We start from the raw sequence: 17,169 nt of genomic DNA, 5'->3' as shown, positions 1-17,169 counted from the left end.
CCCATTTTGAGTAGTAAGTGGTTTCATTACTGTCTACCCACTGCCCACTCTCCCTCCCCTTTATCCAGGTTAATGGAGAGAAAAAGAGGATGAAATGAGGGAGCGGGTGAAGGCACAGAAACACGAGGGCTCACCTGGGCACCTGGGCTGCTGGCCCTGTGTCCCATCCACCTCTTGGTTTATTTGCTGGATTTATACTGGTCCATCTGTCTTTTTCCTTCTTTCTTTCTACTTCTGCAGCACGTACAAGGTGTACTGAACTTGGAAGGGTTATCTGAAGTTACAGTGCGTAGCAGCACTCGGGAAGGAGAGTAGGGTGGGGAAATAAGCCTGTAGACAGAGGATGCAGTGGTGGGGAAGGTAACCTGTTGGTGGGTCATTTGCTGTGGCCTGGTCTGCTGGTCTCCGGGAGGAAGCCCAGTGCCTGCCCTGCGGGAGGAGGTTGCGTCCCCAGTCTGCGGGATCTGACTTGGTTCTGGATCTTGCCTCTTCCAGGGCCTGGCCTACGTGGAGTATGAAAATGAATCCCAGGCGTCGCAGGCTGTGATGAAGATGGACGGCATGACTATCAAAGAGAACATCATCAAAGTGGCAATCAGCAACCCTCCTCAGAGGAAAGTTCCAGAGAAGCCGGAGACCAGGAAGGCACCAGGTGGCCCCATGCTTTTGCCGCAGACATACGGAGCGTAAGTGCTTGCATGGTAGACTAGTGCAAACTTTGTCCTGGCTGGCACCAGTTCATGGACCACGGGGGGATTAACCCGGGATGAATTAGCTTCCTGTTAAGACAGAAAAGCCAAGATGTGCTGTTCCTTGTGGTAATCACTGTGGTTCCACTGGAGCAAGGTGTCCAGAGCAGGATGCAAGCCTAGGCAGTGACCTCTGCCTGGTACTGGCCAATTTACACTTGTCATTTATTTCAGACAGAAATAAGGCAGTGATTATTTTAAAGTCCCCTTTGCCAGTTGGATCTGTGTGTTTAAAAAGAAATCTCATACCCATGTGTGTGCCAGTCTACGGCCCTAGCTATGATCCACATAAGCTGTGCTGTTTGCTGGTTTGGGATGAGGAGGAGATAGCAGAATTGCTGGGTGACTGGTGAGGTCTGAGAGGTGATAGTCACACTGATCCCCTCTGAGTGTGACTGGTGCTCAGGGTTGATCTTTGCCAAAACTGAACAAGGCCAAGTCTGTTGAAGCAGTTGTTACTTCATAAACAGAATTAAGGAGGCAGGGATTATCTTATCCTTTTTTTTTTTTCACCTTTTAACTTCTTGTTATATTAAAACTGTCTTGGCTTATTTTCACAAATAAATGAGGGGCCACGAATTGTTGCTTCAAAAGGTCCATTCAGTGTTTGCTCTTTTAGGAGGGGGAAGGGAAGGACGCAGCTGTCTCTACTGCCTCGTGCCCTGCAGCGCCCAAGTGCTGCAGCTCCTCAGGCCGAGAACGGCCCTGCCGCGGCTCCTGCAGTTGCTGCCCCAGCAGCCACCGAGGCACCCAAGATGTCCAATGCCGATTTTGCCAAGCTGTTTCTGAGAAAGTGAACGGGACGCTGGGAGACAGGAAATGCCTTACTTCACTCTGGCCCGGCGGACCTCCCACCACCCAGCAGTGCACTGGGGATGGACAGGCCTGGTGTGCTGCCTGCTTGCAACCACAGATGGCTCCTTGGCTTTAGACAGAAAGGGGAAGGGGTTCTAAGTCAAGAGCCTTTCAGTGCTCCCTCATATTGAGGGCAGTGGCAGAAAAGTGACCACTCTGCAGGCTGGGCCCAGGATGTGGTGTCCTGAGATAGTTTTGTATCTTAAAGACTGAGGCAAAGAAGCGAAACGAGAACACACTGTTTTTGAGACACAGTTGTCCAAATGTTTCTGGCCAGCTCCGGCCCCTTTTTGTATGACACTTCTCTTCCACCCTGCACAGCACATGTGCCCGTCATTCTTTTAATTTTAAAAGATGAAATGGCAGATGCTAGTAATTCACAGAATGGCCTCTTGTGGGGGTGGGTCTGAGGGAAGTCAGCTATAAAACATTTGCTGGAGTTTTGTTCAATGGGGCTGTGCATTTTTATATTACGTATTTGTAAATGACATGTCAGCCATTGTTTCATGTTTCCTAAAAGCAGAATATTTGCAACATTTGTTTTGTATAGGAATTATTTGTGCCACCTGCTGTGGACTGTTTTCTTTGCCTAGTGACTAGTGACCTGTGTTGTCTAAACATGAGTTTCAGCCCTTTGGTTTTGTTTAATACCATGTCAAATGCAAACTTTAATTCTCCCCATTTAGCTTTATTAAACTGACATTCTCTTCAAAACTTCTTGCTGAATGGTACTCAGATGTGCATTCACATACAGATGTGTTTTGAAGTGGGTGTACCTTGCTTTACCTAATAGATGTGTAAATAGAACTTTTGTAAGTCAAATCCCATTGTCACTTTGATTTAAATTATTCCAGCTGTGATGTGTCTTCAGTTTATAGCAGTTTGACACTGGAGCTTTTGAGCTTTTTTACCTCACATCTTTTATCAAATAATATTTACTGCTTTGAAAACAGCATTGGCCAGTTCAGTAGGGGAAGCTTGCTTTATTAAGACACTCTGGAGAAAGACGTCAGGGCATCCTTGTATATGTCATGGGAATCAACTCCTCATTTATCTGTTGTGTAAGTTTAAGTTTTTGTGCATCAGTCGGGTTTTCTATATTTTTTAACTTAACATTTTTTAATATAACCAATTAAAAAGTAGACAGAACAGTAAAATAAACTCCTGTGTGCCTACCATTCAGCTTCCAGCATTCCTCAACTCCCAGCCCCTCTTCCTTCATGTCTGTTTCCCCTCCACCCTCTGTTATATTGAGGCACGTTCCAGATGTCATTGTGCTCATCCAGTAATGTTGCGGCAGGTGTCTCAGGAGGACTGAAAGGCCTTCACTCCTAGAAACATTAGTGGTAATCCCTTCATGTCATCAACTGTCCACTCAAATTTCCACCTTCCTACAAATATCAGCTCTCCTCCCTGTAAATTATTGGTTGGTAAGCCTCTTAAGTCTTAAAATGTAGGTTCCCCTCCATCTCTTTTTTATACAAAACCAACTTTTTACTAGGCTTTACTTCTGAATTAAATTCAAGCGGCTGAATTAAATTAAATTAAATTAAATTCTCGACAGCAGCAAGAACCTTTGCTGTCCCACGCGTTCCTCCTGCAGTGTTCTCTGTGATGCTGCTTGGAAGGCTGATCGACTGTTCAGCTGGTGTGATGATTTGGGTAGCTCAGAGAGAGCCCTCATGGTTGGGGACCTGACACATGAAGAGCCCTGAATATCACTATGGGTGAGTGTGGCCTTACTTTTTGCTGCTTCACATTAACGGTTTGGCTTTGCCTGCAGCCAGTATTCTGACCTTAATGTCACACTTGCAGATGTCAGCCCAGGCTTGGTACAGGGGCAAACCTTTTCAGGCTTGAGCAGAACCCAGTTAGGTTCCGGGTGTTGACTGTTCTAGAAATGGATTTCCAGGACTACATGAGTGGGTTTGTGTGTTTTCCCCAGAAAATCCAGAACTGATGATAAATAGAAATGTGAAAAACTACTTCAGTTACTTGACTGTTTGTTAGTAATTCATCCTTGTCCACCTAGGTAAGCGGTTTATCCAACTTCTGGGTCTCTTGCCCATGGAAATCACCATCTTGGATCTGTTGCTCTCCCAGAACAGTATTATGAATAGGGCTAAAGGTCAGAATACCCCCACTGCCCTTATGACAGATGGGAACATCTCCCAAATAAGACAGTCTCAAGCATTCATGTAATAAAATAACTTTATTAGAATCAGGAATTTGTTAAAATAATATCCTTCACATATAGCTAAAGTGCAAATTCTCTTGCTCTATAGTAGAAGCAAGCACATCTGTCAGACCCCCGTGGTGTGCTTATAAAACCAAGACGAGAAGAGTTTTAAGAAGTACTCTGGCAGCATAAGAGTATGAAAACATTTTATAAAGGTTTGAATAATTATCATTTGGAGCCATTTCATATATCGTATATATCTTTTCACTTATTTTTCTTAACCTTTCAAAAACTACTCTGTGCTATTTATACAACTGAAGAACTGTATAAACTACTTTAGAGCAGTGGCCTCATTACTGTCAGGAACGGAATTACCAAATCAAAGAGACAACACTGTGTATTCGCCATCACTCACACACTGACAAAGTGCAGTAGTGTTAGACATCATGGGCTCTGTCACTGGGAAAGGGACCCAGTGACTTCCACCACTCTGACTCTAAATAGCAGCAGTCATATTGGCACCTGTACCATATGATTCAAAGAGAAGATTCTACTTCCATTCGATAACAGCTTGGAAACTCGGCCATATTACATAGAGCAGTACATCATTTCACAAGTTGCGAGAAAAATAAGGCCACTCCGAGGCAATCTCTTCTGCCTCCCAGGGGGGATGGGACACGGGACAGTGCAAAGACCGTGGAAGGTGGGGGTCCAGGCAGTAAGTAGATGAAACTCCAGGACCAAAGGGATGCAGCCTGGCCATGGCTGAAGGTTTTTGCTCCATTCAGTAGAAACTGGTGCTCTAATTCATTATCAAAAATGCTTACTTGGTGTCCACGTGGCACTTGTTTTCTCAGGTTAACATCTGCCTACAGAAAACTCAGGCAGAGGGGTGAGGGCAGATGCCTACTAGCATAACACCTGGTTTGCAGCACGATACAGGTGGAATGACAAGCCCAGAGAATTTCAGACGAAAACATCTGGCCTGAGTTGCTACAAATGAAGTGTGAGAGAAACGCCGATACACAAAGAAAACCAAACTGCCCGCCCACCATGTTTCCCCCTCCAACATACAGCTCTTTATGACTACCCCCTATTCTTAATTAGAAAAATAGTCTCAATATGAAAAAAAAAACAGCTGCTGGCACTAAAGTTTGCAAACTATGGCTCAAAAAGTCTTCCTGCAGGTAAGTAAGGAATGTCGGCATTCATTTTCTCTTTGAAGTTTGCTTGGAAGTTAGTCACCACTAATCTAAACCTTGAGAAAGTGAGCTTTCAACCATTTCTCTCAGCTGCGACTTGGGTCTGACTTCCCAGTTGCAGTCACAGAACCTCTCAGCCTGTTTCAGAGAAGCACTTGGAGGAGTTATGTCAGTGGCTCTGGGCCCCGTCCCACACCTCTTGGCCGCTCCTCCACCTTAGTGCAAATTCTGCTCCAGAACCTTTGTTCTGGTCACACGGTGGCACTGTTGCCCCTAAAGCACGGCCACCAGCAAGACACAGCAGACACCATACAATACTGACTAGCTTGCTCCAAAGAAGAAAATAAATAGCTTGGTTGAATTATAAGTTATTTTAGAGACAAGGCTTCATAACTTAGTTTTTTTTTTTTTTTTAAACTAAAACATTTGGAGGTAAAGAATATTTCTCCTTTTGCTTTAGGAAGTGACTAGGTTTCTAGAAATGCAGTTTTTTTTTTTTTCCCTACCTCAGGACAGCCTTTGTCACTGAGGGAGGATTTCTAGGGTTAGGGCTTCACAGGAAGCGTCTCCTTGAACCCAGAGTGGTTGGGTTGGGCTTCTGGCAGTGCCACCGAGTACTCAGTTGTGGCAAAAAGCAGGGTGTCCAGGGTGGTCTCAGTACACTTGGCGATGAAGCGAATGAAAGGCCTCACGTCGCCCTCGTTGGCAGCTTCCAACACGTGGTAGTACTCGGACCGCTGCTCCTTGCGGATGGTGATGGGCGGGTAGCCCGCCTGCATGAGGATGAGGTTCATGAGCAGACGGGAGGTCCTCCCGTTGCCATCAATGAAAGGGTGGATGTAAACGAGTTTATAATGGGCTAAGGCTGCAAACTCCACCGGGTGCAGGTTCATGGCATCCTCGGAGTTGAGCCACTGTACAAACTCCTGCATCTGCTTTTCCACATCCTGCGGATGGGGAGGGATGTGGTGTCCGACCAGGACCTGTGTTGTCCGAAACCTGCCGGCTTCCACGGGGTCCACGTAGCCCAGCACCCGCCTGTGGATCTCCAGCACATCGCTGATGGTGACGGAGCCGATGCGCGAAACCAGAGTCGTGTTGATGTACTTCATGGCCGCATGCATGCCGATGACCTCGTTCTGCTCCTCCAGGCTCTTCCCGGGCACGGCGTAGCGGGTCTCCAGGATGTGCCTGATTTCCGAGAGGGTGAGGGTGTTGCCCTCGATGGCCACTGTGTGGTAGATGTGATGGTAGTAGGTCTCCTCCATGACCCTGCGCAGAGCCGAGTTCCCCTTGGGGATGGACATGACCTTCTTCACTTTGCTGTCGATGATGCTGAAATACCTCTGGTCGATCTCTTCCACGAGAGGCAGTGTCCGATCGCGGTTGACCAGTGCTTTCTCATGGTAGGGTGAGATGGTCAATGCTCTGGTGTACAAGTAGTCCGCCTGGATGATGTCCTTGTCTTCTTCTGAGAAGATGCCAAACTCGGTGAGCGCGTCCACGAAGTCTGGGTCCATCCTGAGGGCGTGCATGAAGAGCTTTTGGGCTTTTTCCCGCTTGCCCTGGCGCTTCATCTCCAGGGCCTGGTTCAGGGCAGCTCTGGCTTCCAACTTACCCGCTGGAAGAGAGCCAAAGAAGCGCTGTGAGGGAGGGAGGCTAGGGGGCAGAGGACATTCAGGGGGGCTGTCCCCTGTGCTGGTCTCTGCAGGAAACCATGATGACCAGCCTGTGTCCCTGGCCTTGGGGAGCTTGTTGCAGCCGCATCGTGTGTACTCAACATGCCCGGTACCACTCTGTTCCCCCAGCCGTGTGGTGGTATGCAGTCACTATCCATGTGTCCCCACAGCCACTCTCTTGTATTCTGGGAGGCACCTCCTTGGCTTCCTAGCCTCCTGCTTTCTCGACATAGAAAGTTCTAGGCATTTCCTCCGCCTGGGCCCTCTCTGCTGGGCCTTTCCTGTGGGCCACAGCTCCCAGTGTAGGCCCTCTCCTACATCTCCAGCTCATCTTGTGCTGGTGACACAGGTTCCTGCCCCGGGAGGCCCAAAGGCGTTAACAACTCCCCACTCTTCGTAGACCCTGGGGGCTTCACCATCCCGGGACTGTTCTTTAACTCTTTTAACCCAGTGGTTTGATTGTGCGCCCCAGGGGACATTTGGTGACGTCTGGAGACCTGGTTAGTTGTCATAACTGAGGAGGTGGAGGGAGTGCTACAGGCATCTCATGGGGAGAGGCCACGGATGCCACCACCATCTAACAATGCACTTTCAGTCCCCACCACAGAGAACTGGTGGAGGTGGGGAGCCTGCTCTAGCCCTAGCCCTCCTGTCCTGGCCCCTCTCGGCCAACCTGAAGATCAGCCCCACACATTCAACTTCCTTTAGTTCCTCGAATGCCCCCAGGCTCTCTTACGACAGTTATGTCAGTTATGACAACTAACCTCTGGTCTCTGCCTGGAGTCCTTTTCCTTGGATGCCCTTCACCCTGGATGACTCCTACTTAACAACTGGGTCCCAGCTCAGGTGTCACTTCCTCCAGGGAGCCTTCCTGGTATGCTCCTACAGCCCTTTATGCTTCCCCATCACCACACTTGTGACACTGTCTCAGTCACGTCACCTTGTCTATACTAGGAGCTCCGGGCTGACTTGTTCACAATACCCCGATGCCCCACATACAGGACATGACACATTCTATGTCTGTCTGTCCAGTTAACAAGCATTGAGGAAGACGGCCAGTCTGTCTTACCTGGAGAGGCCTTGGTCTTGGCCACCAGCAGCGTTGCGCCCCTGGAGGTGATGCTGAGCTCCGTGGATGGGCTGGTGCACTTGGAGGCGGCATGCTGCGCCCTGTCCGGTTTGCTCCTGAGCAGGTAGAGGCCTTTGAGCACAGCCAAGCACTGCTCCTCCACAGCCCCCAGTGGCAGCAGCAGGGCCAGCAGGGACCCCAGCACCATGCTCAGCAGCGTCACCCAGAGGAAGCGGCCCCAGACCGAGACCCATTTCGGTTCAGTCACTGCCATCACTGAAGCCATTGGTATGAGCATCATCTGGACTCAGGAGAGGGCCCTTTGTGCATGTCCACAGGCGGCTGAGAGAGAGCAGGATCTGCAAGGAGGCAAGAGTCGCAGGAGAAACAGACACGTTCAGGACACGGTGTGACTTCAGCTGGGAAGATGGGTTTGGAGACTTCTGCTCTTTTAGCTCACTAGAGAGATAGGGTGGGGGCAAGTCAAGGACTGGATCTCACTAGAGGAGGGGCCAGCCTAGAAGGACTGGTGCCACCTCCTGGGCAGTATGAATGTGAAAACACTGCTGTGGTCCAACAATTAATGAGCACTTGCCATAATCCAGGCCGTGTGCTAAGCACCAAATGCCTCACATGGGTCACCTCCTGCAATCTTCAACTACTTGAGCTGATGTTTTCACCCCACTCTCCAGGTGAGGGAACTGAGGTTCAGAGAGGTGAAGTCCCTTGCCGAAAGTCTCGCCGGGAGCAAGTGACAGCCTTAGGACTTGAACTCAGGAACCCCACAGCTCTAAAGTGTCCCCCCTTCCCATATATCCCTGTGGCTTCTGACCACAAACACTGGATTTGTGGACATATGTCAAACATTTGGGACATAAATGACCGACAGACACCCAGGCAGATCAGCCACAGCAGTTCTGACGCCCAATCTTTGATAAGCACAATTGTTGGGTGGCCTCATTTATTGCCCTCACCCTGATATTCAGCCACAGCTCCCACAGTGCCCTTCCCCTCTCTGGCCTTCTGTTTCTGGCCTGTCCAGAAGGGACCCCATCAAGAGGATGAGCAGTTCGAGCGTCTCAAAAGGAACTCAGGCTGTGGGCCACAGTGCTTGGCCTCAGTGACAACACGGCTTGTATGTGCTTGGGGCTGGCAGTGGGAGTGGAGGTGGGGCCAGGCATGCAAACACTATGCTAACAATAAGCACTTATTAAGCAACTATGGTGTCCTAGGTGCTGAGCAGTGTACTGGCCACGCATTGCCTCGTTTCACCCTCATGCCACCCTATGAACGAAGAGCTACCGCTAGCTCCATTTTACAGACAAGGGAAACCAAGACACAGAGAGCATAAGTCAAATTCCAGAAGGCCCACAGGAGGTAAATAGAGGCATCCGGAAGGAAACCCCAGGGCCTCTGAACCCGGTCCCCAGGTCTCGATTTCTACCTTATTACTAAGCAGGGCCTGTGCACCTGCTCTGGGCTGGTCCTGACCCAGGAATGACTGATGGATCACGGGGTTCTGAGTCTCATGGGGATCCTGGCCCATTGCCACAGAACATGTGAAATGGCTTGGGGTGCGCTTTAATAGGAGTGCTCCTAGAGTGCTGCGCGGGTCCAGGGGTCTGGGCGGGCTTCCCGAGGGGACAGGCTCCTGGGCGGGGCGGTACAGGAAAGGGGGCAGTTCGCCGGTGCCAGGGGTGTGTGCGGAGAAGGAGTACGTTCTGGGAGGCGCGAATCTCTTCCCCACACTTCCCTAGAAAGGGAGAACTGAGGCCCGGAAAGGGGAGGGGACCGGTCTGAGTCCCCTCCAAGACTGCAGAGCCTCCCTTCCCGAACCCCGCCCAGGGCTCGCGGCCCCGTCGCACCCTTCCCGGCTTCATCCTCTCGAGCCCCTAGGGCTTGCCCCCTTCTCACCGCGCGCAGCTGTCAGAACCCCAACCGCCTTCCCCGCGCTCCCAGCTCCGGGCCGCCGGCTCCCGGGTCCTCCTTCTCCGCCGGCCTCTGGCCCCGCCCCCGGCGACTTGCCATTGAACCGCCCGCAGCCCTCGTCGCGGCGGATTGGCTTTCCCCACTTGTCCTTCCCTCGCATTTCCGGGTTCCCGCGTCCGCCTCGGCTTCCCCGGGAAAGACGCGCCGTGGGCCACTCCCATTGGTTGTTGCTTGCGTTTGTCTCGTTCACGTAGCAGCCAATAAGCAGTGGGAGGGGCGGGGCCTAGGCCACAGGCAGGAGGAGCAGGTGCTGGAAACCCGACGGGCGTGCGGATTTGGGGCACACTAGGTGGCAGGCCCGGAAACTGGAAGTTCCACGGCGGTCTTTTCCTCGGGTCTCCTCGTCCCGGAGCCGCTGTCGTGTGCCTCATTTTTCCCGGTTGTGAAATGAAGATGCTGATGCTTTTCACCCCTTCACCCCGTTAGCCTCCTTGACTGCGCAGCGCCTGTTCTTAGCCTCCACCCCATGCTGCTGAGTTTGCCGCCTTCTTCTTCTTTACTCTTTTCCTCTCTCTTTTCCTCCCTGACTTAAACAACTTTTTTTTTTTCTTATAAAATACAGGGTCTCGTTGTGTCGCCCAGGCTGGAGTGCAGTGGAGCAATTGCAGCTCACTGCAGCCTCCACCTCCTGGGCTCAAGCAATCCTCCCACCTCAGCCTCCCGAGTAGCTGGGACTACAGGTGCATGCCACCATGCCCGGCGAATTTTCTTTTCTTTTCTTTTCTTTTCTTTTCTTTCTTTCTTTCTTTCTCTTTCTTTCTTTCTTTCTTTCTCTCTCTCTCTCTCTCTCTCTCTCTCTCTCCTCTGTCTCTCTCCCTCTCTCTCTCTCTCTCTCTCTCTCTCTTTTTTTTTGAGACGGAATCGCACTCTGTTGCCCAGGCTGGAGGGAAGTGGCACGATCTTGGCCCACTGCAACCTCCGCCTCCCAGGTTGAAGCGATTCTCCTGCCTCAGCCTCCCGAGTAGCTGGGATTACAGGCACGCATCACCACGCCCGCCTAATTTGTGTATTTTTAGTAGAGATGGGGTTTCACCATGTTGGCCAGGCTGGTCTCGAACTCCTGACCTCAGAAGATTTGCCTGCCTCGGCCTCCCAAAGTGCTGGGATTACAGGCGTGAGCCATCGCGCCCGACCTATTTCTGATTTTTTATTTCTTTAGAGACAGGGTCTCACTATGTCTCCCGGGCTGGTCTCGAACTCTTGACCTCAAGCTCTCCCTCCATCTCGGCTTCCCAAAGCGCTAAGATTACAGACGCAAGCCACCCCCTCGGTTCTCCCTGACTTTTTAATTTGTATACTCTCCAGAAGGACCTGGCTAGTTCTTTTGGCTTCCCAGAGAGAAATTTTTTCCTTGAAGCAGAGAATGGAAACCTCCATCTTAATCCACAAATACTGAAATTAAACATCTAGGGAGGTGCCCCAGAAACGCTAAGCATTTAGAAGTTAGCAGTTCAGATTCTGGGGAGTCAAAGAGACCTGAGCTCAGATTCAGACTTTGCCATTTACTCTCCGTGTCACCTTGGGCACGTTACTCCTAGCCTCACTTTCCCCACTTGTAAAATGGGGACAAACAGCCTACCTTGCTTTTGGCATCCAGTTCAGGATTTGCAGAAGGCTTGATGCTTCAAGATCTGACCTCCTCTGTGACGTGTATTGCTCTTGGAGGGAGGGCTAGGTGGTGGTTGTGGGGTGTCACTGTTGGGAGTCACACAGCCCTGGGTTCAAATCTCAGCTCTGCCACTTGCAAACTGAATCACATTCAGCAAGTGACTTGATCTTGTTGATCATCTGTCTAGGCTTTTCTGTAAACTGTGCACAGTGTGATGATATTACCACTTCACAGGGTTTTATGTGAGGGTGAAATGAGATTCTATACATCTGGCACAGAGTAAACTATCTATCTATCTATCTATCTATCTATCTATCTATCTATCTATCTATCTATCTATCTATCTGACACCTATCTATCTTTTTTGAAATAGGATCTCACTCTGTTGCCCAGGCTGGAGTGCAGTGGCGTGATCTTGGCTCACTGCAACCTCCATGTCCTGGGTTTAAGTGATCCTCCCATCTCAGCTTCCCTAGTAGCTGGGACTACCGGCACACACAGGCTAATTGTTTTTTTGTTTGTTTGTTTGTTTGTTTTTGAGGCAGAGTCTTGCTCTGTCACCCAGGCTGGAGTGCAGTGGTGTGATCTTGGCTCACTGCAATCTCTACCTTCTGGGTTCAAGCGATTCTCCTGCGTCAGCCTCCTGAGTAGCTGGGATTACAGGCATGTGCCACCGCACCCGGCTAATTTTTTTGTATTTTAATAGACACGGGGTTTCATTCTGTTGGCCAGGCTGGTCTTCAACACCTGACCTCAAGTGATCCACCTGCCTTGGCCTCCCAAAGTGCTGGGATTACAGGCTTGAGCCACCGCGCCTGGCCAGAAGATCCATAGTTTTTAAGGAACAAAATCAGGGTGGTGATTATTTTGGTGGCTTCTCGTTTTTAATCTTTTCAACCAAGGTCATAAACATTTTTCTCTTGGAGTCCTCTGAATTGCACTTCCTGATGGCCCAAGTAGTAATGTCGTTGTAAAAACCTTCCCCAGAGGAGGGCCTGGCAGGCAGCCAGCTTATGGGTGACAGTTAGTATGTTAGAAAACAGTGAAGCTCTGGGGTCAGAGAGATGTGCGTTGAAATGCAAGGCCCGCCGCTTGCTAGCTGGGTGACCTTGAACAAGTCACTTATCCTCACTGAGCTGGGTATTACGGGACTAGTGGACCCCTGTCCACACCCAGGTATAAAGCAATGTAATCCTCTGCTTCTAAAGGCACCCTCCTCTCTTTGTTAGCTCTTTAATTAGCTTAGGCTACGAGTAGTAAATCCAGAGGCTATGCAGGAACTGCTAATGAGCAAAACTTCCTGGCCATGAGACAATAGGTAGAGGTGGGGAGTGTGGCAGATTTGAGAGCACATGCCTTGTCTAAAGTGGGCAGCAGCTTCTCAGCTCGAACCCATATTTATTAGCTGGGATGCAGACTAAAAGTGGACAGAGTTTTCAATTTTTCAAAATAAATGTGAGGCCTAGATTTTTTAAGCAGTATCTCCAGATTTTAAGGCAGTTGGCATGGCTGCCGGCTGGCTTTCCAGGGCCGCCAGATTGTAACCCCTTTGTAGCCGGTAGTGGAAGATGGCAGGGGAACGCAGGAAGAAAAGACTCAAAGGACTACTACAGCAAAATGAGCCCATTACTGTGTCAGGCCACCAGGGGGCAGTAATTCACCTGACATCACTTCCCTCCTTCAATCTCCTTGTCAGGAGTTTACACTCAATTTTAACTCTCGACTTTGTCTGCATTCAGCTGTGTTGAATGCACAAAATATGGTCCCTGAAGCGATATTGAAAAGTTGGCTTTCTCCATCTTAAGCATTCTGTATTAGGTGAAAATTGCCTCCCCGTGGCCCACGGAGGAGTTTTCTAAACGCTTACCTTGACACATGACAAAGAACCCAGAAAGTGGCTGCATGGGAAATGTGTCCATTATGCAAAACAAAACAAGACAAAAAACCCTTCTGCATGTTTAAGGAACAGCAGTCAAGCGCTTCTTGCTGGCAGAGTCGGATTCTATTGCTTGGGAAAAACAAAACTCCCCGGCTTGAGGCTACATGGCATTGAGTTGGCTGCAGAATGACTCAACTTCATTAAAAAGAAAATACACCACACCTGTTCTTGCTTCTTCATTTCTCTCATCTTTCCCCACCCCTGATTTTTTTTTCTCTGTCTAACTTAATGCTGTGGCTGAAAAAGAGAGCCCAGCAGCCCTTCTCCCTGCTACTGATTAATCCTCCTTTTAAGACATACCTGGTGGGGGCCAGGCGCGGTGGCTCACACCTGTAATCCCAGCACTTTGGGAGGCCGAGGCGGGCAGATCACGACGTCAGGCGGTCGAGATCATCCAGGCTAACACAGTGAAACCCCGTCTCTACTAAAAATACAAAAAATTAGCCTGGCGTGGTGATGGGCGCCTGTAGTCCGAGCTACTCGGGAGGCTGAGGCAGGAGAATGGCGTGAACCCGGGAGGCGGAGCTTGCAGTGAGCTGAGATCGCACCACTGCACTCCAGCCTGGGCAACAGAGTGAGACTCCGTCTCAAAAAAAAAAAAAAAAAAAAAGACATACCTGGTGGGGTCAGACCCAGTTTCTGAGGCATCCCCAAGAAACAGGGCTTGGGGGACCCCATGTGAGTGTCCCTGGGCTAAAGGCTTGTGTTCTGGCCTCAGGATGTTTCTCATGTCGTAAGGTCTCAAATCACCAATATTTCAAAACTCAGACATGCAGATGAGTGTTGTTTTCAAAGCAAATCATTTGGGGAAATGGTACTTCTTACTTGGAAAAAATTAAACGTAACTGCTTTTCACCTGTTGAACAACTATTTTATTTCTTAAAAACAACATGAGATCATTACAGATATAGAATCCACAAAACACAAGAAGAAAAAAATACACATTCACAATTCTACTCCATATTTCTCTATGCACATTTATTTATTTTTGAGACAGGGTCTCACTCTGTCACCCAGGCTGGAGTGCAGTGGCACGATCTCGGCTCACTGCAGTCTCAACCTCCTGGGCTTAAATGATCCTCCTGCCTCAGCCTCCCAAGTAGCTGGGACTACAGGTGTGTGCCACCACGACTGGCTAATTAAAAAAATTTTTTTTTGTAGACATAGGGTCTCACTCTGTCACCCAGGCTGGAGTGCAGTGGCATGATCTCAGCTCACTACAGCCTCAACCTCCTGGGCTTAAGTGATCCTCCTGCCTCAGCCTCCCAAGTAGCTGGGACTACAGGTGCATGCCACCATGACTGGCTAATTTAAACAATTTTTTTTTTGTAGAGATGGGGTTTCACTATGTTGCCCGGTCTGGTCTTTAACCCCTGGGCTCAAGAAATCCTCCCACCTCAGCCTCCCAAAGTGCTGCGATTATAAGCATGAGCCGCCACAACTGGCCACATCTATTTTTAAATGATGAAATATTTCTGATATCCAAAAGACATCAACAGTGCAATGGGTGCTTGTGTACCTGCCATCCAGTTTAAGAAATACCATGTCACCAATACACTGAAGCCCCATGGGCCTCCTCCCCTTCACATGCCCTTCCCTCCCTCCCAGAGGTCACTACCATGTTGAATTTGATGCTGCTGCCCCCATGCATGGCTTTTTGCTTTTATCCACATGCATGTATCCATAAATAATATATAATGATGTTATGCAGATTTTTATGCATGATATATACTCTGTGGATCCTTCTGCATTTTGGGGCTCAGAATTATGTCTTAGAGATTTATGCTCATGCTGATATGCATAGTTCTGGTTCATTAATTTTACAGTGCTGTATAGTATTCCATTTACAATTTATTTCCCATTTACCTGTTGATGGGCATTTGGACTGTTTCCAATTTTTCCCTATCACGGACTGCAGTGAAATACTTGTATGATTTTTTGGCACATGTGTGGAAGTTTCTCTAGGACAAAATTTCTCAAAGAATCATTTGGGGGGGTTTTGGAAAAACAACCACATGGGGCCTTGCTCCAGACCAACGAAATCCTCTAACTGCTCCTCTGATCCTGCTGTATCTTAGCTACAAGTGGAAATAATCGTACCCACCATGCTATCTCATTTTTGGTAGTGGTGACAACTGAGCACTTACTGTGTGCTAAGTAATTTGTATGGTATTTGATTGAATTTTTGTAACAATGCCATGAACTAGATATTATTAAACCCACTTTATAGAAGGTGAAAATGAGGCTCAGATAAATTAAGTAATTAGTCTGAGGTCACACAGCAAGCAAGTGGCAGAGCCAGAGTTCACAACCAGTCTTCCTGACTCAAAACTTGTGGTTTTGACTATTATGAGACCCTAGGCTTTCAGAGATCTCAGGTTACATTTTAGCTCCTCAGCTTTGGAGGTGGAAAAACTAAGGACAGAGCCAGAATACAAATCCAAGTCTCTAGATTCCCTACCTGTTAACATGTCCCCTTCTAGTGTAAAAATGCTTTAAGGGTAGGGGAAGGAGCGAGGAGGAAAAATCTTCATAAAGTCATCTTCTTGAGACAATTTCTGACATCCACCCTATGTCTGTTATCCATTGCTGTGTAACAAATAACCCCAATGCTTAGTAGCTTAAAACAACAGCAAACATTTTTTACTTTACATTATATTGTGTGGGTCAATAATCTGGGAGCAGTTTAGCTGGATGGTTCTAGCTGGCAGACGTTCTTGAGATTGAAGTCAAGACAGTGTTTGGGGCTGCAATCATCTGAAAGCTTGACTGGTGCTGAAGGCTCCATTTCCAAGGTGGCTCACATGGCTGGTGGCTGGGGGCTTCAGTTCCTCTCATGTGGGCTGTCCCATAGGACAGCTTGAGTGTCCTCTCAACATGGCAGCTGGCTTCTCCAGCATGAATGACCCAAGAGTGTGGTGTCTTTTATGATCTAGCTTCAGAAGGCACACTTTAACCTTTGCTGTACTCTATTGGCCACAACACAGATCAATCTTGGTACAAGGTATGAGGGGGCTACATAAGGCTCACCAGGAGATGAGGATCAGTGGGGCCCATCTTTGAGGCTGCCTGTCTTATGCACTGCCTCTTCCCTTCTCTGTCCCAGTGATTGATTCTGCCTGACAGGATGGACTTCAGGCCTCCTGGGCCTTATGTGGTGGACTCTTTGGGTACCTCAAGGCAGGGAGCTTCTGCATTTGTGAGACTCCTCTGTGAGAACAGTGGACTCCCAGTGGCTGACTGCTTTTCTCCCAGCTGTTTACTGACTGCTTTCTAGCTTTACTACTCTAATTGGCCCAAGAAGCTGCCTACTCCTGCCTAAAAATATGGTCATGTTGACATGGAGACTGACTCAGGTGCTCAATATGCTGTTTTAGATCACAGCCTCTGAAAGATGTGACTAACACTTCTCTTCCTGCATGGGGACGGTGACTCAGTTTGGGCCAGGATGGAGTGAAGACCCAGTGGAGCCTACATCCTCCCCTTCTCTGATTTCTCTGTTTCACCTGATTCAAGGTAGCCAGGGTCTGGGGGCTGCTGGGCAGAGGGGCTGTGGACTCCCTGAGTCCAAATTGCTGTCCATTTTGATGCCCCCCAAAAAGCTCTCAGTGGAAGCTCTCTGTTGCCATAGTAACGTGGAGATGTGGAAATTAACATGGGTGTCTGGCTAGCTAGGAAAGCCAAGCTCTTAATACTCATTCCCTCTTTTAAATAGATAAGAATTCCCAGGAGGGCTTTGGACAGACATCAAAGGGCCTATTTCAGGTGTTGAGAAAATACTCTTTTAAAAATTATTGTGAAATGAATTCAGCCCTAATCAGAGAGATGGCAGTGATTTGGCATTCTCAGAGGAATTGGAGAAATAAGTTTAGAGCCAAGGCAACTGTTTTTTTTTTTCC

At 48.8% G+C, this 17,169-nt stretch overlaps 2 protein-coding genes and 1 long non-coding RNA gene across 5 annotated transcripts in view; 2 read left to right on the top strand and 1 right to left on the bottom strand.

The window, feature by feature from the left end:
• The window catches only part of SART3 (spliceosome associated factor 3, U4/U6 recycling protein), a 38,975-nt gene extending 36,193 nt beyond the window's left edge, over nt 1-2,782 (top strand). For both annotated transcript variants that reach the window (XM_004053831.5, XM_055358960.2), the window contains exons 18-19: nt 496-686; nt 1,369-2,782. In XM_004053831.5, coding sequence (XP_004053879.4) covers nt 496-686; nt 1,369-1,546 — 369 coding nt within the window. In that variant the 3' untranslated portion in view covers nt 1,547-2,782. The remainder of the gene's footprint in view (nt 1-495; nt 687-1,368) is intronic.
• A 1,015-nt stretch (nt 2,783-3,797) lies between these two features.
• FICD (FIC domain protein adenylyltransferase) lies at nt 3,798-9,802 on the bottom strand. Of its 2 annotated transcripts, none has more exons than XM_004053833.5 (3): nt 9,648-9,802; nt 7,734-8,092; nt 3,798-6,606 (listed from the first exon to the last, which is right to left on the bottom strand). In XM_004053833.5, the coding sequence occupies exons 2-3, from the start codon at nt 8,032-8,034 to the stop codon at nt 5,531-5,533; spliced, it is 1,377 nt and encodes a 458-aa protein (XP_004053881.3). In that variant the 5' UTR covers nt 8,035-8,092; nt 9,648-9,802; the 3' UTR covers nt 3,798-5,530. The 2 variants fall into 2 exon arrangements, with proteins under 2 accessions (XP_004053881.3, XP_018894495.2); XM_019038950.3 differs by lacking the exon at nt 9,648-9,802 and adding an exon at nt 8,708-8,907.
• Nucleotides 8,929-17,169, top strand: part of LOC109029185 (uncharacterized) — a 69,115-nt gene continuing 60,874 nt past the window's right edge. The window contains exon 1 of the long non-coding RNA XR_008670589.2: nt 8,929-9,110. This is a non-coding gene — a long non-coding RNA (uncharacterized lncRNA). The remainder of the gene's footprint in view (nt 9,111-17,169) is intronic.

Source organism: Gorilla gorilla, chromosome 10 (genome assembly GCF_029281585.2).
Source record: "Gorilla gorilla gorilla isolate KB3781 chromosome 10, NHGRI_mGorGor1-v2.1_pri, whole genome shotgun sequence".
Taxonomy (NCBI): Eukaryota; Metazoa; Chordata; class Mammalia; order Primates; family Hominidae; genus Gorilla; species Gorilla gorilla.
This window is presented reverse-complemented; position numbering and strand designations above follow the sequence as displayed.